The 26564-nt window shown below is 34.8% G+C and overlaps 3 protein-coding genes across 4 annotated transcripts; 1 reads left to right on the top strand and 2 right to left on the bottom strand.

Annotated features, from left to right (window-relative positions):
* Nucleotides 1-357: 357 nt before the first annotated feature.
* Nucleotides 358-5218, bottom strand: LOC149958789 (transmembrane protein 45B-like). Of its 2 annotated transcripts, XM_090165039.1 has the most exons (4): nucleotides 4750-5218; nucleotides 2525-2664; nucleotides 618-1146; nucleotides 358-521 (listed from the first exon to the last, which is right to left on the bottom strand). In XM_090165039.1, exons 1-3 carry the CDS (start codon nucleotides 4997-4999, stop codon nucleotides 637-639), a joined length of 900 nt encoding a protein of 299 aa, XP_090021165.1. In that variant the 5' UTR covers nucleotides 5000-5218; the 3' UTR covers nucleotides 358-521; nucleotides 618-636. The 2 variants fall into 2 exon arrangements, with proteins under 2 accessions (XP_090021165.1, XP_090021164.1); XM_090165038.1 differs by having other exon boundaries at nucleotides 358-1146.
* Nucleotides 5219-8955: 3737 nt separating this feature from the next.
* On the bottom strand, nucleotides 8956-9723 carry LOC149958790 (transmembrane protein 45A-like). Its single transcript, XM_090167248.1, has one exon. The coding sequence runs from the start codon at nucleotides 9721-9723 to the stop codon at nucleotides 8956-8958; it is 768 nt and encodes a 255-aa protein (XP_090023374.1).
* Nucleotides 9724-17767: 8044 nt separating this feature from the next.
* Nucleotides 17768-24001, top strand: Ttd14 (TRPL translocation defect 14). The gene is made up of 11 exons (XM_090166183.1): nucleotides 17768-17955; nucleotides 18081-18186; nucleotides 18279-18316; nucleotides 18378-18506; nucleotides 18778-18872; nucleotides 19415-19519; nucleotides 19576-19749; nucleotides 19875-19971; nucleotides 21030-21121; nucleotides 21212-21327; nucleotides 22013-24001. The coding sequence occupies exons 1-11, from the start codon at nucleotides 17880-17882 to the stop codon at nucleotides 22197-22199; spliced, it is 1215 nt and encodes a 404-aa protein (XP_090022309.1). The 5' UTR covers nucleotides 17768-17879; the 3' UTR covers nucleotides 22200-24001.
* The last annotated feature ends 2563 nt before the right edge of the window (nucleotides 24002-26564 follow it).

The raw sequence follows: 26564 nt of genomic DNA on the forward strand, positions 1-26564 counted from the left end.
CCCCCCCCCCCTTAGCGTGACTGGGTTAGGGCCTCAACGTGTCCGTCGATAGTCTTAACATTATCATTCTCCCTGAGTATAAATAAATACATTCTTGGTTATGTATAAAAATAAAATAAGTGGTTAATTTTTATCCAAACGCCGAGCTCTACGATTAACATATCATTGACCATTCTAGACCTAATTGTTGAAGAGTTATATAAAATTCTGCCACGGCGGCGGCGGCGGCTACAAGGGACGTGATCTTAGTACACACAAATCCCTTAGGAATTGTGTGTAAAAAACCCAATATTTTTGGATTATGGATTTTTAATCCTTTTACTTCTTTGTCTATGTTGGGGAAAAAAACGCAAGTAAAAAAATACAAGTTTTTACTTTTTTATTTTAACGGAAACCTGAAAGTTATAGGTCCGACTGACTGGCAGGCTGGTTTGCTGGTTACAATTCGCAGACGGTGTCATGTCGATGATCCTTACAACGCGTACAACCGATTGTCTGAATTTGTCATTCTTATCATGATACTTTCAATTTGAAATTCCAAATAATAGAAAAATGCATAAATTCACGTTTTACTTTTTTACGGTAACGGAAACCCGAAAGCTATGGGTTGGACTTACTGGCTAGCTGGATTGCCGGCTATACTTCGGAATCATCGTCATCTCGATGATCCTTATTACACGTACAACCATTCGTGACCAAAGGATCCAAATTCTTCAAATTCACAGCCCTTTCATTATCATTCAGTTGATTGTATCCGAATTTGCCTTCGTTATTTTTCAAATCTTTGCGGTATTTAAGATACACCAATAGTCCGATTAAAATGACGAATAATATATTAGCCGCCAAATGCGCCGCGAAAATGACCGTCACCAGCATCATTTCGCTATGGCTGTTGGGTTCCCAGCTGCGAGCGTTGGGCATCGGATTGTACAGTATGAAAGCGACCTCCAGAAACCAGGTACCGCTGACCATCGTGAACAGGGACCTGAAAATGGGAAACAGCGGGCTTCGCGGGAATCTTATTTCCAGGGCCACGCTGATGGCGCCACACGCGAATAGACAAACCAAGAGGTTGTGAAGGTGGCCGTCCAGCATGGAATGGCCGTTGGTGTGGTTGTGTAAGAGCATTCCAGTCACCGACATGGCCTGAAAAGAATAACGGATTAATTAGTGAAAACTATTGGCTCTATTAGTGCTACATTTTCAACTATTCGCTCTATTAGTGCTACACTTTCAACTATTCGCTCTATTAGTGCTACACTTTCAACTATTCGCTCTATTAGTGCTACACTTTCAACTATTCGCTCTATTAGTGCTACACTTTCAACTATTCGCTCTATTAGTGCTACACTTTCAACTATTCGCTCTATTAGTGCTACACTTTCAACTATTCGCTCTATTAGTGCTACACTTTCAACTATTCGCTCTATTAGTGCTACACTTTCAACTATTCGCTCTATTAGTGCTACACTTCCAACTATTCGCTCTATTAGTGCTACACTTTCAACAATTCGCTCTATTAGTGCTACACTTTCAACTATTCGCTCTATTAGTGATATACTTTCAACAATTCGCTCTATTAGTGCTACACTTTCAACTATTCGCTTTATTAGTGATATACTTTGGAACAAAGTAGAGTTGTACGTCCGAAAATTTTCCGGAAAATTACCGAGGCCTTTTTTCCGGAAAAAAACGTTTTAATTCTATGATTATCGTAAAATTGAAATTTGGTGTCAGTGGCGTGAGCTACACCAGAAATAAACCATACAAAATTTTAACTACACCACTGTGTTAAATACTGGAAATATTTACTGATAGCCATAAGGAATGACAAGAGTCCGACGTCATTATCGTAGCGAGAAAAATTCTTAATTCAAAGGTAACTTATAATTTTAATGGCAGACCCGCAGGAATCATGGTCGAATTTTTCTCGGTGCCACGACAAAACGTCACCAGCGGGTGCTTCAATGGCGCCGGAAGACGTCAGTTTTATGGATGTAGAGAGAAATTCGTTCTTGACAATATTAACTTCGAAAATTTAATTAAATTTGCCCTGAAAAAGGCAGGAAAACTATTGACAAATGGTCCGGGAAATTTCTAAAAATTGTTAGAGAAATGTCAAGAAATTTTACTTCGAAAATATTGTGGCAACCCTGTACTTGGTCTGCCTTACCAAAAACATACCGACGTCACTATTGGACCCAGTGGCGGATTAACTACCACCAGGTCCACTTAAACTTGGTTGGGGCCCTTGTCGACCTTTACCTAGCCTCGTCTCGGACCACCCTAGACCAAGTTCCGGGTCCCTAGGCTTAAGCTTAATTACGGCCCTTGTCGACCTTTACCTAGCCTCGTCTCGTCTCGTCTCGGACCACCTTAGACAAAGTTCATTAGGGCCCTTGCTGATCTACTGAGTCACCTAAATTGCGCAGTCATTCTAGACTAAGCTATTTGTAAAAATGAGCGTAATGTGGAAGTGACACACTTATGGAATATGAATAGACTCGATGGTTTGTGTGCGTACCATAAGGAGAGCCGCGTAGTCTGTGTTGCGCGGGACACAGTGTCCAGACGACGTCAAGACATCGGCCAGTCCGCTGAGGATAAAGAAGAAGTACATGACCACGTGTTGGCTGTTCTCCAGTTCGAAATACTGAGCCTGTCCTGAAAAAGAAACAGATACATTTCGGGGTGCTGGCTCACACTAGACCCCGACGCCGCCGACGCCGATTTCAAATTTTAGTCGGCGCGCCGCCGCCGCCGATTATTTTCCAGCGCGACGCCGATTAGTTCTGTATAAAATGCTGCCACGCGGTTTTTGCGGTTTTCAGCAGTAGCGAAGCTTGGAATTACTTTGGACAATTGCAACGTTATGAAGACGGAATTATTATATGCTGTTAACATATGTAACATAATTACTCATAAGTATGCCACTAGCTCTTTTTCTTCACTAACGGTTTGTTTCACAAATATTGCGTCATCCGTATCCTACGTAATATTTTACGTTATATATGATGTCATATTTGACTTCATTGAATCTCAAATGCCGATTATGCCGTCGCACAATTAGCTGTATGTTTAGATAAACCGACGGCCATTATTTTAGTAAACAAACAGGTTTGAACAACCAAGGCTTAAGAGCTAAAAATAACTACAATATACTGTCAAGTGATGTTCATGCAATTAATATGCAAATTAATGAAGTTTTCGGAAACTCAGGTTCTAAAATAAATTTGCATTGTCAAATCTTGGATTAATAATCCAAGGTCAAATAAAAGAAGCAGGTTTACTAGAAAAAATAGTTGAAATTAAGGTTGAGCTTTTCTGAGGCATCTACAAGATTGGGGTCAATGAGGTACAATAAATTGAGATCCAAACCATCTGATTCTTTAAGCAGACACTTTTGCAAAATATATTAAGGTTTATTTTTCCAAAAACACACGAAATAGCTAAGCCCCGCCTTGAAACAGACGCCACGACACGATCCTGTTTGGCAAATAACCACGTGATCATCATGGGCGTCTTAATGTTATGGCCGACACAAATTCGTTGCCATTCATAAAGAAAAGGGGCCACACCCCTGAGAAAGCTACAAGTAGACAGGTGAAGCCAACCCTCGAAAATGTGTAGCGGTGTCGATTGTGCACAACAGCGCTATACGTCTACACTCCGCTACACGTTTTCGAGCGATGGCGTAACCTATCTATTATGTTAATAATTCGTCAACTTTGCTAATCACATAATTTGAAAACTTTCCGAATTATATAATTTGTAAAATTTGCGAATCATATAATTTGAAAACTTTGCGAATTATATACCTTGTAAAATTTGCGAATCATATAATTTGAAAATTTGAGTCTGATAATTTTGAAATTTTTCGAGTCAGGTAATTTTAAGATCTGATAAGACCATGCATGCGAGGCCCAAGTCACGTGGAAGAATGACCTATAAGCAATTTAACCCGGCCACCTAGGATCAGTGGCGTTGCGTGTATTTCTTCCACCCGGGGCAAACCATAAATTTGCCGCCCCCCCCCCATTTTCGCAACTAAGCAAAAAATCGGTGAAAATTATGTGCTACTCTGTTGCTCTGTTGATTGTAAAAGGATTCAAGTCGTTTAAAAATTATTCCGCGTGTTTTTTTGCAACGCGAACTCTTTAAAGCAATGGTCAATATTAATTTGTACCTCTTGTTCGATTGCCAAGATTCCCAGATTTGTTAATCTCAAGGTGCACATTGTAGACCTTAAATAATTTCTTATCACTTTTTCGATCCACGATCTCGGCCAGCCGCGTTCGTTTCAATTTTCCAGGCCGCTGGCCGCCCCCTACATCCAGTGGCGTACAATGTACCCCCCTTGAAATTGGAAAGGGGCGCCAAAGTGGTATGAAAAGGGCGCCAAATTGTTTTAGAAGGGGCGCAAAAAGGATGCTGATGAGGGGGCGCCAAATTTAGCATCCAAGCTGTACCCCCCTTAATCCAAAACGTTCCTACGCGCCTGCCTACATCTAAGCCGCCCGGTGCCATGGCCCCCTTTGCCCCTCCCACGCTACGCCACTGCCTAGGATAAAGTAATTAAAAGTCGTTAAATAACTTGGGCCTAGGGTGATGCCTTGTTTATTAGCCTATAACATTAAACAATATGTAAAAATATCAATGACTTGACAACCAATATTTTTAGATCCAGTGCGCCACTGCAGATACTTAGTTAATTAACCCAAGTCAGCGTGGTACCATCACAAGACTCACTTTTAATGCCAGTAGCCACTTCTCCAGCCAACCCGATTCCGGCCAAGGCCATCTTCAGCATTCCTTCCAACGGATACTTGGGACAACAAGGAAACGGATATGTGCATCTCGCCTTGAAACCCAGTTGTCCACCGGATTTTTTCCGTCGAGACAACGTCTGGAAGTACTGGTTGAAGATCGCGAGTATCCAGTGGAAACCCGCGACGAAGATGAAGAGCCCAGGAAGGACGTGACCCGCGAAGGTCCCCATGACGAATTTCTATCGAAGATTGAAGTGCCACCAAACTCCCGCCACCGTCGAAACGTTCACTAATTATTTATTGCCGTAGCGTTAAAGTCCAATTTACGTTGTTGGCCGCTATTTCGTTCGAGGGCGGCGGATATTCAGCCTAGTCCTTACGGAAGATCCACCTACTTGGGGTCTGGTAAAATATGCACGCTGTTTACGTTTCACCTACACATCGTTAAAACACCTGCATCGCGTTTAGATTATGAGGGTTCAGTTATTTATCAAACTTATTGGCGTACATAAAATCTTATTAGCTTGCTCTATAGATAAGATACTTAGATGTAGCGGGTGCTGATTTATTTTGCTCCACCCAAAAAACAACAGAAGGATCCCAAACCGAAGAAAACATTTTACAATCATTTTGTGTTTTTTAACACAATCCACAAAAACCGTCGAAAAAATCCCCTAATTCACTAAAAAATCAACAATATCCACAGATCTAAAAATTTAAAGAAAATCTACAAAACTATCGAAAGGAGTCCACCAAAAACACAAATTAGTTTATTTTTGGAAACTACACATATATAAGGAAATATCCAGAAACCTGTACAATTCTAGAGCCAATCCACGAGTCTACACAATTGTAAATCAAATCCCTAAATCTACACAATTATAAATCAAATCCCCAAATCTACACAATTATAAATAAAGTCCATAAATCTACATAATTTTAGGGAAAATCCATAAATCCACGCAATTCTAGAGCAAATTCCACCAAATATAATAATTATAGAGCAAATTCAATAAACCTACATCATGCTAGAACCAATCCATAAATCTACACAATTATAAATGAAATCCATAAATCTACATAATTATAAATGAAATCCATAAATCTACATAATTATAAATGAAATCCATAAATCTACATAATTATAAATGAAATCCATAAATCTACATAATTATAAATGAAATCCATAAATCTACATAATTCTAGAGCAAATCCATAAATCTACACAATTCGAGAGCCAATTCCACAAAATCTACATAATTACTAGCAAATTCCGCAAATATACATAATTCTACAGAAAATCCACAAAATACTTTTGGATTTTTTTAATTAATTAATATGGATAGATTCAATTTATGATAGAGCAACTGGAAGGACCCTTAAGAAACACCCTATACATTTCACACCTTAACTTTCTAAATAGGTTTCTTATCCAAGATTATAGCCCACAGGTTGCTTTTGAAGGATTTATCTTCGATTCTCTTAAAAGTCATGAAACGCATTTCCTTGATTTTATCAGCTTTAATTACGAAAATGTACAAAGTTTGAACTGACGTTACTATGACGTTATCGATATATTTAAATATCTGCTGAATTCGAGAAAAAATATGGAAATCAAGTCTTTTCCGAGGGGATAGTCACTTCAAGGTGTACACGCTCGTACCTTTGACGGTACTAATGAGAGTGTGCCTACTGTTTAAAGTCTGTACCTTTAACAGTGCTGAGTGTACAGTCTATCCGACAGTGGCTAGCCCGTCGGCCTTTTCTTCCGATAACAACCCCGCGAATTAACTTCTCCTTCAACCACTGTGTATCGCGCCTATGACCCTTTTACAGGAGTGCAGTTGGCGAGAAATAGACTAAGTTTATACATGGTACCAAGAGCGTACTTAGGTGCCTAGGAAGGTAAGTGTTTCCCGCTAATAATATTTACAGTTTATAGCAGTAATTTTCAAATGGGGTTACATGGAACCCCAGGGCTCCATTTCAAATTCTAGGACTTCCCGAGATTTGGAGCTGTGCTATGATAGATTTATTTTCGGCAGAAAAAAATTAAATACCGAACTTTTTTTCAAGCAATGATTCCACGATAAATTTTAAACGGAAATGGGGTTCCACGAGGTTAGAGGTCGGCGGAACAAATAAATTAACCGCAAAAATTTCAATTAATCATTAAAATTAGTATTATTTGTTTTATACGAATAAATTATACGATTTAACACGCAAATTAATCTTTTTTTTCGAATATTTCTGAATAATTCTCGGTTATGGATAAATATAAACAATCGTATAATTTCTTATTCAAACGCCGACCTCTACACGAGGTGACAAAGGTTGAGAACCACATGTATAATAAGATATAGATGTGTTAAATGCATTATTGCTACAATAAAAGTGTGTATTTCTACTTGGGTAGAATGTTACGATGTTGAGTCGATTTGTAGCGTAGTTCCCAATCTACCTCACGCTCATCCCCCGAAATAAATCTAATCCGCCCAAAAACTGACGATTCCGACGCCATTGAACCACCTCTCGTACCTGGGGGTAAAGGGAACCTGGAACCCTGAGGATCGTATCGACATTGTCATCCTCCCGAAGTAGAATTCATGACATTCTTGGTGACACTCATTGGACGGGTGTTATGGCACCATAAGTCTTAAATCACTATTTATTGCCCATAATTGTTTAATAGATTAATCTGTATATTTTTAAATAAAGTTTTTTAAAGTAAATAATTTTTTAATTATTTGGGGTCAAAATGGCTCTGGTCCAAACGTCTCTGCGATCGAAATGTTCCGGGGGCAAAACTACCCGGGTCAGACTGGCGGGGTCAAAACGTCCCGCTTCGTAACAAGGACTATTCGCGAAATTTCAGTATTTTTAATATTCGAAAAATTCAATTATGTTCGAAAATATAGACAATAACATAATTTGAGCTACTTTTAAAGTTTCTTTCGCATTTATTTTTAATATTAGGTTTATTAGTTTTATCAAAAGTGACATAATTACCCAAAGTGTGACAATCCCGGCTCGACTCGAGATCGACCACGTAATAGACCATTTATTGTCGCCTTTCTTGATCTTTTTTTAGTCTATGGTATTATATCGTAGGTAGATGTCAATAGCGTCTCCACAGAACGACGAAATATCAAAAAATACACTAACTTTGACCAGTGCTACTTAGTTCCTCCGTCCCTCTATACGAGGCGTTATTTGTTGGTTTTAACTTCCTACCCTCCCCAACGCATATTTTCCCTTCTCCCCTCCCAATTTGTATTTCGCTCGTAACATTCATTCGGAAATAGGTCCGATTGACACACTTTTGGTAATTATGTCACTTTTGGTTTTATTAAATTTAATTATTTGTGAACAATGAATGGCGATTTCTAATCTAATTTTACGAAACTTTGGTTATTTAAATCTCATATAAATTTAATTACTATTTAATATTTTATTGGGCTTCGATTAGCTTTGAAATGGAATTGTTTTAGATCTTATTTTTATAATGAATTATTCCTACATTAAAATACCATTAAGTAGTTTGTATCAAGATTTTTTTATTTCATAAGAACTTAAATCATTATTTATTTATACCGGTTAATAAATGTGGTTTTAAACGACAGACTTGTTTTATTTTCATTTCGACTTCCGGTGACGTCACCAAGAACGTATTGTTAAGGAGAATGACGATCCGCGAGTATCATGGTGCCGTATTCCCACGTCAGGGAAATGGGGGAAGGAAATACGTCACTATCGCGTGCTTCAATCGTTTCGGAAGACGTCAGTTTAACACAAAACATGATTGACTCTTAAAGGGAGCATAACCCTAGCAAGAAAGGTCAAGCTTCCGTCATTATTCGGGGCGAATTCGAGGTGCACCACCCATTTTGTCACGTGACTCGGGCATAACTCCCGGCTTCTCAAAATACGTGATTATGGAGCCCTACCCTCCAAATTCAAAGGATACTTTCGCCCTTTAAAGGAAGTATGAACAAATTGATGCCACCAGGATGAACAGACGCTAGGGGTGAACCGGGTGGCTGGCGCCAGTTACGTTTAAAACCAGTCGTAGCCCGTTTTGGCGGACGATTTTAGGATTTAGTTCATACTCTCTTGAAGGGCAGGACCGCGAAGTAGATTGGTGGAAACGCTCCAAATTCTCCCAACATAATCACTCCTAGGTCTCTTATACCTTACAAATCTGATTACCAGTTGGTTTACGATGGCAAGTGTAGACAATATACGTCGTAATTAAAGTGAACAACACGACAGCGTTGACGTGAATCGCGAATACTGAAGAGACGAACAAAACACTTTGTTCGATTTGCAGCCCAAAACAATCGAGAGCAGCGTGTCTCGAGAACATGTCGATTTGGACGAGCCAAAGTCCTTCGAGGACGCAGACGCCGGATCTGACGATGGGCCACAACGGATTCCCAGTGAAGGACACTTCGATAACCGTCACGTACACCAACGCCAGAATGGTCAATTCTAACAGAAACTGAGCGACGTAAGTAACTCCATCGACGCGGTACGATTTAAACAGAATCACTTCGACCAAGGACGCGATTACCAAAGAAACGTACTGGACATTGACTAAAGCGTTACTTATGGACGAAAGAACGTCGACTAGACCGTTGACCAAGAACGAAAAGTGAACCATTATAATCAGCCACGATTTCGAGTTGTCTTCGTAGCTTCTGTTGACGAAGTGGTTCAGCTGCAAGGCTAAACCCGTACAGTTGAACAGGATCTTGAAATAACCCAACAGCGGCTTGTCCGACAGGATAGCCGTCGAAACGAAGTCTTTGGACTCTAGTTTGGACTTCAGATAGTGTTTAATGGACGTCAGTAGCCACCACAGACCGGTTACGAAGAAGAATATTCCTATAACGATGAACCCTGGGTCTCCGAATGCCGCCGAGTTGCGTGATTCCATGTTGCTGCCGCTCATTTTCAATCGAGACTATTCAGAGAGACGCAAAGAGCAATGCGAGGTCGTTCTTTCTAGCAGATGTTTTGTTATTTTGATGAATGTTTGGTTCTTTTTTGCGTAGATGCGCACTCTAATTGCTTATGTTCGTTTTGTATTTTATAATAAAAATATATTAGCGTAAGAATATTCAAGAATCATGTCTGTATTAACGTTTGAATCATTACTATTAACAAATTAACAAGTTTTGGCTGGTTTGTTGATAAATGAAGACTCTACAATTTTTTACGCTTTACAACATCTGTTTTGTAGTCATACTGGGGCCTGTACAATGTCGTAGGCGTCAAGGCGGCGTTCATGTAAACTCTACTTTACGCGACATCAATGGTACCTGAAACTACTAAAGTTTGATTTACGTTATATTAGACAGCATTCAGGTTAAAAACTTGTAAAGGGTGAACTAGTGTAATAAACATTCAGAGTGCTCTATATGTGAGCAGTCCATTGCAACTTATAAGGTGGTTTTTTTTTCCGCCTGTTCTGGGTTTTTTGAGCAGGTTAAAAAGTGTAGCCATGTGACGTCATTTTACTTCAATTCTATATTGACGAAAAAAACGAGTTGGAGTAAGAAGGGAGTAGTTAAAGGTTAAAGGTTATTTACAAAAAGCTTGCCTCATGTGAAGAGGTCTAAACCCGTCATGTTTTCAAAATTCGGGACAGGGTAAATCTTACCCCGAGAACAGGCGAATAAAACGTTTTAGGGTAAAAGGTTTACACTCTTTGTCCTCGGACAAGCGAAAAAACACCACCTATTGTGAAATTCTTCACCAATGATTGCATGGCGGTCGCTATTCAGCAGACATCTTTTACGCTCGGGCTTCCGTTGAATTCCAACGTTAAGATATTTATATCAAAAGTCAAAATTTAAGCCAGAGATTCCAACAGTTGACCGGTTTCGCCCTATGGGGCTCATCAGTACTGTGTTGGAATTCAACGGAAGCCCGAGCGTAAAAGATGTCTGCTGAATAGCGACCGCCATGCAATCATTGGTGATATTCACCCTTGACGATCGCTTGATGTATGATGTTACCCAATTACCAGCACTCGAGAAGAATGATCATAATGCAATTTCTCTCCAATTGTCCTGTCCGGACAAAACTACTAAGCAACTGCCTATGATACTCTTTAGAGATTTCTTCAACTCCTATCTACTGCAATTCGACTGGGAGGACGTTCTGTCATCTGTCGATGTGGAAACCTGCTGATTGGCTTTTCTTGAGATAATGAATCACCCTAAACATTTTAATCCGCGACTTGCTAAATCCCGTCAATTCAAAACCACCTCTTGGCGGCGTTACGTTCGTTTCAAAACACGACACTACACTTCACAACAAGTAGACTCAGCCTACACTGACTACAAGAAGTCACGTGGTGACGAATGCTTCCCGGAATTACAAGCGGAAACTTGAAACCAATCTCACTAATAGTATCGCTAACAACCCAAAAGCCTTTTCCCGATATGTTAATGGTCTTCGAAAAACCAACTTCACTATGACTGAACTGAAAGACCCTAATGGTTCCTCTACTTCTGATCCCTACTGGTATGGCTAACGGCCTCAATAAGCACGGCATATCTGTATCCTCGAATGTAGCTGCGATCAACCCATGTGATGGGGACCTCTTTTTTGCCTAGTCTGACCTCTGGTCCGGATATCACTGACTTCACAGTCATGTACTGTCTGTCGACACCGTTTTCAAACAACTCCTAGCACTGAACCAGTATCAATAAGCAATGCCTAACGGTCTCCACCTTTTTCTTCCCAGACTCTTGCGCTTACTGTTTCCATCATTATCGACAAGAGTATTTCCGGTGGAATTGTACCTCTTTCGTGGAAGTATGCCACCATCACTCCAGTCCATAAAGCTGCAGCAGTGGCGTACCTAGACCCTTTGACGCCAGGGGCATGTCACGAATTTGCCACCCCTCCCAATTTCCAAAAGAGCCAAAACGCAATGTAAAGTATATATAATATAATATTACATTACTGTAAATAAGCGTACAATATTGTGCAAGCCTAACATTATGGTACGACCAAAATTTGAACCTAAGATTATTGTTTTGTACAATAATTATTGTACGTCTGGCAACGCGGATTTCAAGGCAGTCTAACAATGTAAGTTAAAGTGAAGTAGAGTAGAACTCGTAATTCGTTAAGATGTGATAAACGTATTTAAACCGAACAAAATTGTTTGCACTCAGTTTCGATTTTCGTGCTATAAACGTTTTTAAATTATATTTCCCCATCATAGCGTACGTAGACACGTATTATACCTGTCTACGTATAACTATACGGTATAATTAGTATTTAGTAAGAATTAAAACGGATTATATATAACGGTATATTAGTATTACCTAAAAAAAATTTATGTCGTCTTGTGTGGTCGTGCACACTACTACATCATAACAATATGGAACGTTTGAAGGAAACGATAAAGTTTTGGTTTCACTTTAGAATTAGATTATATATTGATAATATTGTTAGATTTTCGATTTTAAACCAAGGGTTAATTCCAGATTAATAAACTTGGTTAACAATTTAGTATATGTATTATCAATGTCATGTAAAATTAATGAAGTAAAACAAATACAGAAAAAAAAAGAACTTACAAATTTAAAAACGGTGTCAATGTCAAATGAGTAATATCTGTGCTGTGTAACACTACACAGCACAGATATATTTCAACTATCCGTATAATCCGTTTCCGTTAATCTAAAAACTGAAAACGATCGGCTAAAACTTCGACGGACATTTATCTACGGTTATTACTAAGATAGTAGCCGCCAGACTCAGGAAAGTAAAATTCGTATTTAAAAACTTGTATAATTCTAATACTTTCTTCATTTATAATTATCCCCGATTTATCGAAAAATCTTTTCCTAAGGACTGAAACCCTTGTGCCGTGATAGAATAAAATAAAATCAAGGTCATAAAATGAACTAAAGAGGGGCCCTCTGGAACTCCCCAGGGCCGTATCTAAGTCTCAACAAATTTTTGGATTTTTTCAATCCTTTGGAATTGTTTTTTTAATTTTTGTGGGGGCCCCTAGGCATGTGCCAAGGATGCCTACCCTTAATTCCGGGCCTGCTCACTACGAGAAAAGACTAAACGTTAACCATTACTAAAAAGACGAATTTTTTTCTTGAGTGAAAAATGCCGCCCCTCCCGCCCCCCTAGGTACGCCACTGAGCTGCAGGGACTTTAAATACTGTTTAGGTTTACCTTTTTACGCTGGTTACCTCGATTTGTTTACAAAGTCCTTTTTAACCTATCACACGAACCCAAACCTTAATGTTCACGTTTCCGTTCTGCTTGGTTTTTCGCTTGTTGCAGCCTACTACCAGGGGCTAGTAGGCCACACTGTGAAACTCTCTGGCTCTCTTTTAACTCATCGTAGGAAAATGGAAAAAAAAAGCAGGCATACTTCTCAACTCACCCCCTACAACTCCTTACATTTTTTGCATAACCTTTTGAAAAACCCTGTATATACATGTATAATAGGTCTTTACCTGTAGCCCTTATAACACACAAACATGGTCATAGTATTGTAGCCCTTATAACACACAAACATGGTCATAGTATTGTAGCCCTTATAACACACAAACATGGTCATAGTATTGTAGCCCTTATAACACACAAACATGGTCATAGTATTGTAGCCCTTATAACACACAAACATGGTCATAGTATTGTAGCCCTTATAACACACAAACATGGTCATAGTATTGTAGCCCTTATAACACACAAACATGGTCATAGTATTGTAGCCCTTATAACACACAAACATGGTCATAGTATTGTAGCCCTTATAACACACAAACATGGTCATAGTATTGTAGCCCTTATAACACACAAACATGGTCATAGTATTGTAGCCCTTATAACACACAAACATGGTCATAGTATTGTAGCCCTTATAACACACAAACATGGTCATAGTATTGTAGCCCTTATAACACACAAACATGGTCATAGTATTTACTACTGATAATTTTTTCTTAGATCTGCTTAAATATAACTCAGTTTGAATACAATTATTGATTCCATTATTTCATATCATTTCCCCTTATACCCCAAACGTGTTTAGCTGTGCTGTTGTGCATTTAAGATTCTGTAATGCATTTTCATGTTCTTTTTTTCTTATTTTAAACATTCGTTTTGTTTGGCCTTTTAATATTTTCCACAGTCACAGTAAGGGACTTTATAAACGATACCCGTATTCACGACCGAAATGAGTCTAGGTGGCGTAACGGTGCTAGTTTCTCCGAAGTTGTGCCTATGATATAGCGTCTGCTACAGACAAATTGAAAAGTCATAAGTACGTTTTTTCTTAAATACACTTATCAATATATAAGCAAAAATTATAAAATGCAAGTCATTATTTATAAAATCAAATTTACCAAAAACTTGTAACCTTTATTTCGACCCCCCCCCCCCTCCTCTCTCGAAAAAGGTTTAGATTATTGGTTTCATCGATAGATGTCGCTCCGACACCAGAAGTTTCCAGGGAGTTCGAACTGCAGCTAGGCATGGATAAAACAAGTTGGCAAGCCAAAATATACCTCTCCTCGGAAGAATTGTCCCTAGAAACGTAATCCCGGTTCAATCCCGCCCGGTATAAATTTTTTTTTAATAATTTTTAAAATAATTGAGACGAAACAACAGAGTTTAATTTATTCAGAATAATATAAATTAAGTAGTGACAACAGCGAGTTAGACGTACTAAAACAATGCACAATTGAATTTAACCCTATTTACAGAACAAGTTTATCAGTTAAATATAATACGAATCAAATTTTAATGAAAGAAATATCTACAGAGGCTATTTCTATTTTTCTCACCCAGGAAATCAATGACTGTATTAGGAATCGTAGATATCCAAATTTCCACAAAAAATGTATTAACAAGAAGCAAAAACCTTACCATCAACAATGCACAGAGAGCCACTTGACGAAACGACCGCTCCTACATCAATACACGTTAAATAAACGCTTTTGCATTATTACAACTTTTTTAAAGACGATAAGAAAACCCGTAAATAAAGTTTGTTGTGTTATGACGGTTGTGGGTGTTGAGTTTGTTGTGCAGTGGCGATTTTCCCCACAGGCGCACGAAGCGCGCGCCCTAGGGCCCCCGATTTTTAGGGGCCCCATTTTAGAAGAAAAACCTAAATCCCGAGAAGCTCCAAATCCAAAGCTGAGACTTAAAATAAATTAGTTCCACTTATTCGAAAATTCCGAAAATTCCCGTCGTCGTGTGCCCTACCACACTAATAATATTAAAAAGTTTTCCATTAACAGTGAAACACAAGAGACTTTCAATAGTGATATATTTAACGGGGGCCCTATATGGGGTCCCAGCCCCCCTTAAGTTTATTTTAATTGAAGGCCACTGGCCTAGCGGGGGTGAAATGGGGGGGGGGGAAACATTTTAAAAATAGGGATGGAAAATACGAGAATACAAATTGGTTACGTTACTTACGCAAACATTTATTGTCTTTAAAACGTCAACTTTAACGCTAGATTTCGCTCTCGACTAGGGTGGGAATTAGGAAAACAGTGTTTCTGAGATGGCGCGCGGCGTAAAAAATATTTTCCAAAGTGTCCGTGAAGTGTTTTATAACTATTTTTATTAAATTTGGGGGCCCCGGTGGCCCTCAACCCACTTTAGAATGATTTATTTTAAGGGCCCCCTGATTTTTTTAAGAGCCAATGCAATGGCCCCAGGACTCCCGCTATTTCTGAATCACAACAAAAAATACTGCTCTACGTCATTTTCAGCTGAGCCACGCTCATAGATATAGGAAATGTATATAAAGGTCTAGATAAAATATTTCTAAGGGAGTGAATACGGAGGTGACAGCTAGCAGAAACGCGTAATTTCTGCAGGCTATCCTTATAAGGCGCAATCTATCGGTAAGAAAGCTCGTGCTATCGTCACGAGAGCCATTGTCTCCTGCTTAAAAATTATACTAAAAGTCACCAACAGATGGTGTCTAAAGACTACGGCCTGCGGAAAGGTCAAGCACTTAGTACTAAAATGCTAAGAGAGCTCGCGCTCTTGGTCACGTGCCTTCCTCGGTGTCTGCTAGGTGTCAATTCCGTATTTTATGTTAGGCTTAGACGCCCCGAAATTTATCTAGACCTTTATATACATTTCTTATATCTATGGCCACGCTATGTATAAAGATGATATCGATATTGACAACACTTGGGATGAACTGCTTCAGTTTTTGATCTATTCTAAAGCAGAACGTATCGAATCGCCATCACAAATGTATGAAAATATACAAAGGGGTTAAAAATCTACATTTCCGAATGTTGAAATGCTATTACAAATTTCGGAATTATAGTCAGCCCATTGTATATTTATTGAAATTTAAAAAATTGCTCGGTTTGTGCGGATGAAGTTAAATAATGAGTAGTTTAGAAAAATAAAAGGTTAGGGAAAATGACCAATAAGTGGTCGCTTTCCGAAAATGGAACAAGTCGTCGAAGTGGGATATTCCACTAGCGTTTTCAAAACACATATCAAGCGAAGCCTAGAAGCGTTAGGCCTAGGCTCAAAAGAATCTGCAAAGACTCCAAACTTGTAGATGCGCCAGAAAAGCTCAACCTGAATTTCAACTATTTTTTTCAATAAACCTGCTTCTTTTATTTGACAATGCAAACTAAAAGTAAACAGAAATTATTTTACTCAATATTTTAAAAGAACGACCACAGATTCTGATATCGAGTCAATAGAAATTGAAAAGTCATTTGTACCTACGCCACAACGAAATGCGTCATAACACTACCATTAAAATGTTTAAATGTGCTAAATAGCTTTATTTTTCGTAAGAAATTTTTTAAACAAAATAAAATTTATATAAATAAATAATTATTTATTTACATACAACACTAGTTTCAACATGAAATAAAAGTTTCAGGCCATACTAAGCTACGCTATACGTTACCTGTAAATTCCCAAAGAACCCCACCCCGAAATTAAAACCTGGATACGCCCTTGGCTTAAATGGCCTTGTGAAAAAAAGGGCCCCAAAATCAAACTGCGCCTAGTGCCACAATTTACGTAAACGCGCCTCTGTTGTTGTGTTATGACGGTTGTGGGTGTTGAGTTTGTTGTGCTTGTGTGTGTGCGGGCATTTTCTCGTCAACTTCTTCTTATTGACATTTGGGACGGCCCGAGTGCTGAGTGTTATGGCAACCTCTCAACTCCCTATGGCAGGGTTTCCACCAATTGTTCACGGTATTTGTCTTAGTGTCTATTTGCGATTTATTGGCGCCAGCCGGGAATCGAACCCGGTTCTGCTACGTGCCAGAGATTTACTCTAACTAAGCCAACTTATAAAGTTTTTAACGTCAATTTATTTTATAACATTTTAAATATTTATGAATTAAATTTATAATTTTATAACTAATTTATGAATTAATAATTTAAATGTAAAATACGATCATGACCAAGAATCAACCCAGGTTGTCGTGTTACTGAGCAGATGTTTTACCGCCGAGCTACTGACTTCTCTGAAATTAAAACACATCACAGGCAAAATATTGAAGTAAAGGAACCATTATGATACGGCGATTTCTTATTTTGGTGAACTTGTTTATATTATTCTGAATTAATTAAACTCTGTTGTTTCGTCTCAATTATTTTAAAAATTATTAAAAAAAATTTATACCGGGCGGGATTGAACCGGGATTACGTTTTTTGTAAATAACTCTGAATTGCGGAGATATCTTTAAGGGTCGTCTCCAGAAATTAATACCACTAGGGACAATTCTTCCGAGGAGAGGTATATTTTGGCTTGCCAACTTGTTATTAATCCAAGCCCCGTTTGCACAAGCAAATGTGAGCCTCCCTATTTTAAAAGGGACCCTTTTGAAGGCTAAATTGAACTGAACTGAACTGAACTGAAATGCTAAAAAAAAAGAAAATAGATGTCGCTATCGTCTCTACTGTTGCGCAATTTTTTTCAATGTAAAGTTCCAAATGGCTAGTAAATGTTTATGTTGAGAGACGCGGTATTTTTTCCTGTTTTGTATATGATTGGTTTTCGCGTTAAATTTGTGATATTTGAAATGAAATTAGTAAGTCTTTGATTGTAATTAAAAGTTAATGTTACCAAATTTGAAAATGACGCAAGAAACGCAACCCAAAGAACGTATTGTTTATACAGTAGCTTTAACCGGCGGTAAGTTCCGGAAGCCTTGGCTAATCCCTCGTGGGTTATTGGGTTATATAGTTTTGGGACCACTCCAAAATTAAGAGTTGACCTGATTTCTTATTTTAATATCAAATGATATTAAATTTTCTTAGGTCCTTGTAGTGGTAAAACAACTGGACAAGTTAGATTATGTACTTTTTTCGAAAACCTTGGCTGGAAGGTGTACCGGGTCCCTGAGACAGCAACTGTTTTGTTGGGGTAAGTGTATTTTATCAAGGTTAATATTTACGTATACTTTATTAAACCATTATGGATTGAGAAAGTCACTATTAAACTTTTATTTTTAACAGCGGCGGTGTTCGGTTTCCTGAGTTGACAAGTGATGAAGGTACATTCATTTTAAAGTTTAGTGACATAGTTCATGCCGATTCAATTACCTTTTTTCATAGCTCTTGAATTTCAAGAAAATCTGCTTAAAACGATGGTTGCGATAGAAAACACTTATTTTTCATTGGCTGAAACTTGTGATCGTAATTGTCTTGTAATTTGTGATCGTGGAACTATGGATGCTGCAGCATGTAAGTTATCTTAACACAGTTTTAATCTTAATTAAAAACTAGGCCTCTTTCTTTACACTTACTACTGTATTTACAATATCACTATACCGCTTTCATTATAACAATTTATAAGTAATATTTGCTTTAAATGTAACATTAAAAATACGTCTTAATTGGGTTTATCCACCCTGTTTATAAAATGTAAAATATTATTACATTTCCATGACTAGCTAGACCATATGTAACTGTGATTTTGGTGTGGGAAAACAACGCTTCCGTTTTCATTTTATAGTTATCTCAAAAGATGCCTGGGAGAGGATTTTGAGTTCGAATGGTTGGAATCCGGTGGAACTACGAGATAATCGTTACAACCAAGTCATCCACTTGGTATTCTTGGTCTCACTTCCAAAATTACCCATTCCCCAAAATCTTTTTTAGTTTAGCCAATCCGCAGTAATAGGTCAAATGTACTTAGTAGTCTGACCTATTTACTAAGCTTTGGCTTTTTAAATTCACTGTTTAGTTTTAAATAATCACATCCTTAACTTTGCGTATAATACTAAATAGTCCCGCTTTTATAAATTGTAACCCTCTTGTGTTGGGTGACAAAATAATCCATAATAACTTGACAAAAAAATATCATTAAAATACCAATAAATGGCCCTTACATTTTTGTATCTAAACATTTCACGGAATTTTTAATGTTAACAAAAACGGGTTGTCATTAAACATTTAACGGATTTTTTAATGTTAACAAAAACGTGTTGTCATTTCTGGATTATTTCGAAATCTTAATAGGCAACTATTTTTATAGCATTAACATTACTTTAATTAATTAATGTAAGATTTTTACCGAATATAAGTGATAGTTTTAAAATATCAGAAGTCTTTGTCATTAAGTGTATTTCATACTTTGATGTTTTTAAAAGGTATCGGCTGCTAATGGAGCTGAGGAATTCTATAATTGCGAGGATAATAACTGCAGAACGGAAGGCATAGAATTAGCTAAAGAACGTGATCAAAGAGCTGCTGAAGTAATACGTCTGTAATTGAATTTATTTACAACTTTTCAATGGTATAATGTTGAAAGGCATGGGTTGGACATCCATACATTGACGTCATAGACAACTCGACTGATTTTGATACGAAACTGCGTCGTCTGATTGCTAGTGTTTGCAAACGTCTGGGCATTGATACAACGGATCGTTTGGCCACTAACAGTCATAAGTTGAAGTTTCTCGTGCAGAGTATGCCGCCCGATTTGGTAAGTTTATTTTTTACACTTTCCATTTTTTTCCGCTGTTTATGAATATTACTGTAACACGAAGCCCTAACCTCCTTAATTTTTAATAACGCAAATAATTACTAACACCGCTTGTTTTAATCTAGGCTTTCCCTTCGTTTCAAGATTTTGAAGTTGTGCATAACTATATGGTTACTTCAAATCCAAATTTTCAATCTAGGCTTAGAAAGAGGGGGCAAAAGGGTAAATTGTTAAAACCTTTTTTGAACTTTTTTAGTGATAAGAATTTTTTGGGTAGTATGCTAAATGTAATTTTTTTAACTAATGGAACTTGAATTGGATGACTAATTTTGTATAGGGCCTTTGAATAATTTAAGGCCAATATTGACCAATTTAAGGATCATTCGGTTTGTTTGCCAAACCCCTTCCATGACACCTTTTCTTGGTTATCCATTTTATTATGTCTATGTGGTTTTCCTTTTTCTATTGATGTCCCTTCTTGTTTTGTTTTTTTGGCAGATCTTACCTCTGTATTTTTAGTACTCCACCTTTTTATATTTTAGTACTCCATTCTTTCCTATTATAGTATTCTCCCCTTTTGGTAATGTAGTTCTTTCCTCTTCTTTATTATAGTATTATCCCCTTTTTGTATTGTAGTTCTTGCCTCTTTTGTATTATAGTGTTCTCCCCTTTTGTATTGTAGTTCTTTACTCTTTTGTATCATAGTATTCTCCCCTTTTTGTATTGTAGTTCTTTCCTCTTCTTTATTATAGTATTCTCCCCTTTTATATTGTAGTTCTTTCCTCTTTTGTATTATAGTATTCTCCCAATCTCCCCTTTTTGTATTGTAGTTCTTTCCTTTTTTATAATATACTCCCCTTTTTGTTTTGTAGTTCTTGCCTCTTTTGTATTATAGTATTCTCCCCTTTTTGTTTTGTAGTTCTTGCCTCTTTTGTATTCTCCCCTTTTTGTATTGTAGTTCTTGCCTCTTTTGTATCAGTGTTCTCCCCTTTTGTATTGTAGTTCTTTACTCTTTTGTATCATAGTGTTCTCCCCTTTTTGTATTGTAGTTCTTTCCTCTTTTGTATTATAGTATTCTCCCCTTTTTGTATCTTAGTTCCTTCCTCTTCTTTATTATAGTATTCTCCCCTTTTTGTATTATGGTACTGCCCCTTAGTTGGTATTGTAGAACTACTTTTTTATTATCTAATTACTGTCTCATTTTATTTCCTGAATTTTAAATACATTCAAAATTAAATTAAACTGATTTTGATTTATCTTTAAAAATAAATTTCCATTAGGTCACTGGAGTTACATGTATACGCAGCGACGTATGGACGTCAAAGATCAGGTCATTGAAGTCAAGAGACAAATCGCCCACAGAGACTATATGGTGCGTTCCCTCTCTCCCCTTTTATTTAAATTAGGTAACAAGGTTCTATTTTAATTAACCCCTAATTAAACCATTGTTTTAACTGATCAGAATATGTTGGCTCAACGAGATGACACCCACTACACCATTTTCAAAACGAGGCGTAGCTTTCTGTGGCAGAACATGTATTTTCAGCTGGATATCTACAGACCACCCTGTCATAAGAGGTTAGTTGCGTAACTTTTTCTTCCACTTACATTACATTTAGTTGCACTCAAGTGTATCAGATTATGGGGGGGGGGTCTTTGTTGTTGTAGGATGTTGTTAATGGTTTAATTGACCTTGCTCTTAATTAAGCACCTAACGACCTAGCACTTTTTATCATTCTTCATTTCATTACGCTACTTATAATTATGAGTAATTTGCAAGCTGGGAATGCCTTGTGTTTTGGGGGAAATATCATTTTTTGCTAACTGACCCACTGTTTCTGGGAAAATTACGTAAATTCTAAAGATTATGTGTTGTAATGTTTATGTTTATAGGGAAAGTATTACGTTTAATGTGGGCGGGCAAATAGTGATATGAATATTATTCAGAGAATTTACAATTGAACTCTAAATGCTTATGAAACTTTTATAGACTTTTTAATGTTAGAAAAATCTTGGAAACTATATTGTAGATTATAATAAGTCCCCAGTTCTACTTATATTATATGTAGGAATGCACCTTTATGGGTACAACCGATATAACGGCAGTAATATCGGATATTCATGGCCCACTGTCATACTATTTAATTCTAATTTTTCATGAAAAAATGTGTTGCAAGAGCATATCCGAATATCGGTGCATCCTTAATTATATGTTTACATAGATGATTTAAATTAAAACCACTCTACCCCTTCTGTTTTGAAGATGTAATGGTCTGATTCTTTTGGAAACATACACAACCCTAAGTGGAGAGGAACTTTCAAAGCTTTTACCGCCTTTTCTGTCGATACAACGAGAAGTCACTGGTGATCCTTCCTATTCGATGTACAACTTGTCCCTGAAAGCAGACTGGAAGGGCAGCCCTCCTTTCAACTGCATCATGGCTAAATAACTAGTCAGTCTGCCGCTCCTATTCTAAATCAGTCCACCCAAACACACGCATATATATACCAAAGAAAATACTATCCTTAAATACGTATTGCGTCGTTTTAATGAGACAAACTAGTTTACAAAATCCTTTCTTTCCATTTTGCGCATTTATCAAAAAAAATTGCGACCTTCCTTTCCTGTTTTTTCTTGCATGTAGTATTATTTATATGAATCTCTATTGGATTTTATGATTTTACTATCCCTTGCTGGGAAACATTTAAGCCAAGGCTTAAACAGCACTTTTTTTAAATGTGCATATTTTTTCCAAAAATATATAAACTAAGCTAGTTGCAATGTTGCAATAGAAAATATAAAAGAGTTTAGTGGAATTTCAGGCAATGTTGAACCATCTCAATTGTTTGAAACAGTGGGAAATTTTGCTAAAATTAATTTTAATTCGATTTTGTCTGGCTTCAGACCTATGGGCTGCTTATAACCACTCGATAAAGATTTTTTAAAGTTTAATATTCAGTCTCCAATAAGTCTCAATAGCAATTTAATATATTATTTGTTTAACCTTCTAAATATGGTATGCACTTTTTACATTTTGGTAAGCCTTGGCCTAAATTCTTTTATTTTATTCCTGGAGTTTACCCTAGAATCTTATTAAAGCGATTTAAAGTATCGCTGCATACATTTTCCAAATAGCATCGGAATTTGATCTGAACGTATGACAAATAGGGTATTTTTTATTTATAGGCACGAGAAAGTGCCTTTTATTGATTCGTGATATAAAAAATTTTAGCATTTAAATTCTATTTATTTGTAGCACTAATTGAGTACTTAGTATTTGATAAAAAAAAGTATTATTTTTCAATATAATGCCTTCTCTCTTAATATAGCAAAAATTACAGAAATCGAGTAATTTACAGTTAATTAAAATTCATTTACATAAAAATAGATGTATAATAGATGCTTGTACTTTCAATAATAGGAAAAATGTGGTAGACCATTTGATGGTAAAATCAACTTAAAATTAGTCATAAAAATTACGCATTTACCTAAAAATATATAATCTATTTTACAGTCAATTATATTATTTGTTTTTTTAAGTTGTTTAGTTATTTTTTATTTCCATATGGTAAAGAAGTTGATTCCTTCATTTTGGAGCTTATAAAATGAGTTAATTATTTTAAGTCATAAAGAAGAAAAATACTAAAAAAAATCACTATGTGCCCACCCAATGCAAAAATAAAATATTTTTGTCTATTTCGAGGGATAAAATTAAAAATAACGCGAGTTAATTTGAAAAAATAATAAAAATGGAAAATATAATTTTTATGCACTTATTTTGGAAAAATCTATTGAACAAAACCTGTCCAGAATGTATTTTAGGTGCTTAAAAATTTAAATATACTCAGCATGAACTTATGTGGTAAACTATAATTAAATTAGACTTTATTAATTATTAAATTCATAATTAAATTATTCATCTAGTCTTATTATAGAAACGTTAGGTACCGGTGCGAAGTGAACTAATTTTTGCGTGATGTGTTATGGATCTGTAATATTTTAAATTTGAAGTACTGGTAACCTACTGCTTTGCTAAAATTGTACTTAAACGTGCAATGTTTATTTATATTCAAATACCAGCTGTGAATACATGTTGATAAAAAAAGATTGCAAAAAATATTATTTTTGTTTGTGGTTACTGGTTAGAGTTTGTAATCTCATGTATAAACAAAGGAAAAACCGATTAAAAAGATGTACCATAGGCAGGAAAATGGTGTATACACACTTTTCGATTGATATATTATTAAAATTAAAAATAAAGGATCCTGACCAGCCAGCAGCTTTGTTTAATTTTATTACTTTTCAGTCAATTGGAAAAAATTATCAATAAAAACAAGCTGGTTAAACCAAATATACCTGAAGCTTTTACTTCCCTCGCTTATCCTTTTTAACCTTGCTATCAAGCTATTAATTAGGAATGATTTAGCCTAAGTATTAGAGTTGCTAGTCTAAACGGATAAGCAGCATGCTGACAATTTATTTAGCTGGTGCTAAAATAATGCTAAATAACGTTATGGTATAAAATGAAAAAGTGGTTAGGTAGGTAATGGTAATTAATAAACCAACATCAATTATTTGTAAGTTAAAATTTCAATCAACATTTATTGGTGACTCACGACGTCAGTGCGAAATGACGTTTATTTACTAATATTAAGTAAAGTAGTATTTTAGGATCACAAGCTCAGTCATTAGGAGGATTTGCCCTATATGATGTCACCTCATTGATTTCAAACATTTAGTAATTTCTTGTTATAATTATAATTAATTTAATTTTTTTATCATTTCAAACAATTTCAATAATTTTTAATCATTTCAAACAGTTTAAATTATTTTTAAATATTTCAAACAATTTCAATAAATTTAATCATTTCAAACAATTTAAATTATTTTTAAATATTTCAAACAGTAATTTAAATCATTTCAAACATTTAGTAATTTCTTTTTTAAATTAATTTAATTTCATTTTCTTTCTGTTTTAATAATTTCAAACAACTTCCATAATTTTTAATCATTTCAAACAATTTGAATTATGTTTAAACATTTCAAACAATTTGAATTATGTTTAAACATTTCAAACAATTTGAATTATGTTTAAACATTTCAAACAATTTGAATTATGTTTAAACATTTCAAACAGTAAATTTAATCATTTAATATATTTAGTAAAAAAAATTTCAAACAGCAAAATTAATCATTTAATATATTTAGTTAAATAATTTCAAACAGTAAATTTAATCATTTCATGTATTTAGTTAAATAATTTCAAACAGTAAATGTAATCATTTAATATATTGTTAAATAATTTCAAACAGTAAGTGTAATCATTTAATATATTTAGTTAAATAATTTCAAACAGTAAATTTAATCATTTAATATATTGTTAAATAATTTCAAACAGTAAGTGTAATCATTTAATATATTTAGTTAAATAATTTCAAACAGTAAATTTCATCATTTAGTATATTTAGTTAAATAATTTCAAACAGAAAATTTAATCATTTCATATATTTAGTTAAATAATTTCAAACAGTAAAATTAATCATATCATATATTTAGTTAAATAATTTCAAACAGTAAATTTAATCATTTCATATATTTAGTTAAATAATTTCAAACAGTAAATTTAATCATTTCATATATTTAGTTAAATAATTTCAAACAGTAAATGTAATCATTTCATATATTTAGTTAAATAATTTCAAACGGTAAATTTAATCATTTCATATATTTAGTTAAATAATTTCAAACAGTAAATTTAATCATTTCATATATTTAGTTAAATAATTTCAAACATTTAGTAAATTAAATCATTTCCAACATTTAGTAAAATAAATCATTTCAAACATTAGTAAATTAAATCATTTGCAACAATTAGTAAACTTAGTAATTTGAAACATTTTTGTAAATTTGATAATTTGAAACCTAGTAAATTAAATCATTTGCAACAATTAGTAAACTTAGTAATTTGAAACATTTTTGTAAATTTGATAATTTGAAACCTAGTAAATTTAATCATTTGAAACATTTAGTAAATTTTTTAATTTCAAACATTTAGTAAATTTTTTAATTTCAAACATTTAGTAAATTTTTAATTTCAAACATTTTGTAAATTTATTCAGTTGCAACAGTAAATTTCATAATTTCAAACAGTAAATTTAATCATTTTAAACAGTAAATATAATCATTTTTAAAATTAAGTAAATTAAATCATTTTAATAATTTAGTAAATTTAATAATTTTAATAATTTAGTAAATTTAATCATTTTAATAATTTAGTAAATTTAATCATTTTAATAATTTAGTAAATTTAATCATTTTAATAATTTAGTAAATTTAATCATTTTAATAATTTAGTAAATTTAATCATTTTAATAATTTAGTAAATTTAATCATTTTAATAATTTAGTAAATTTAATCATTTTAATAATTTAGTAAATTTAATCATTTTAATAATTTAGTAAATTTAATCATTTTAATAATTTAGTAAATTTAATCATTTTAATAATTTAGTAAATTTAAGCATTTTAATAATTTAGTAAATTTAATCATTTTAATAATTTAGTAAATTTAATCATTTTAATAATTTAGTAAATTTAATCATTTTAATAATTTAGTAAATTTAATCATTTTAATAATTTAGTAAATTTAATCATTTTAATAATTTAGTAAATTTAATCATTTTAATAATTTAGTAAATTTAATCATTTTAATAATTTAGTAAATTTAATCATTTTAATAATTTAGTAAATTTAATCATTTTAATAATTTAGTAAATTTAATCATTTCTAAAATTAAGGACGAATCAACGAATTTA

Source organism: Leiobunum rupestre, chromosome 2, assembly GCF_980474605.1.
Source record: "Leiobunum rupestre chromosome 2, qqLeiRupe1.1.hap1, whole genome shotgun sequence".
Lineage (NCBI taxonomy): Eukaryota > Metazoa > Arthropoda > Arachnida > Opiliones > Sclerosomatidae > Leiobunum > Leiobunum rupestre.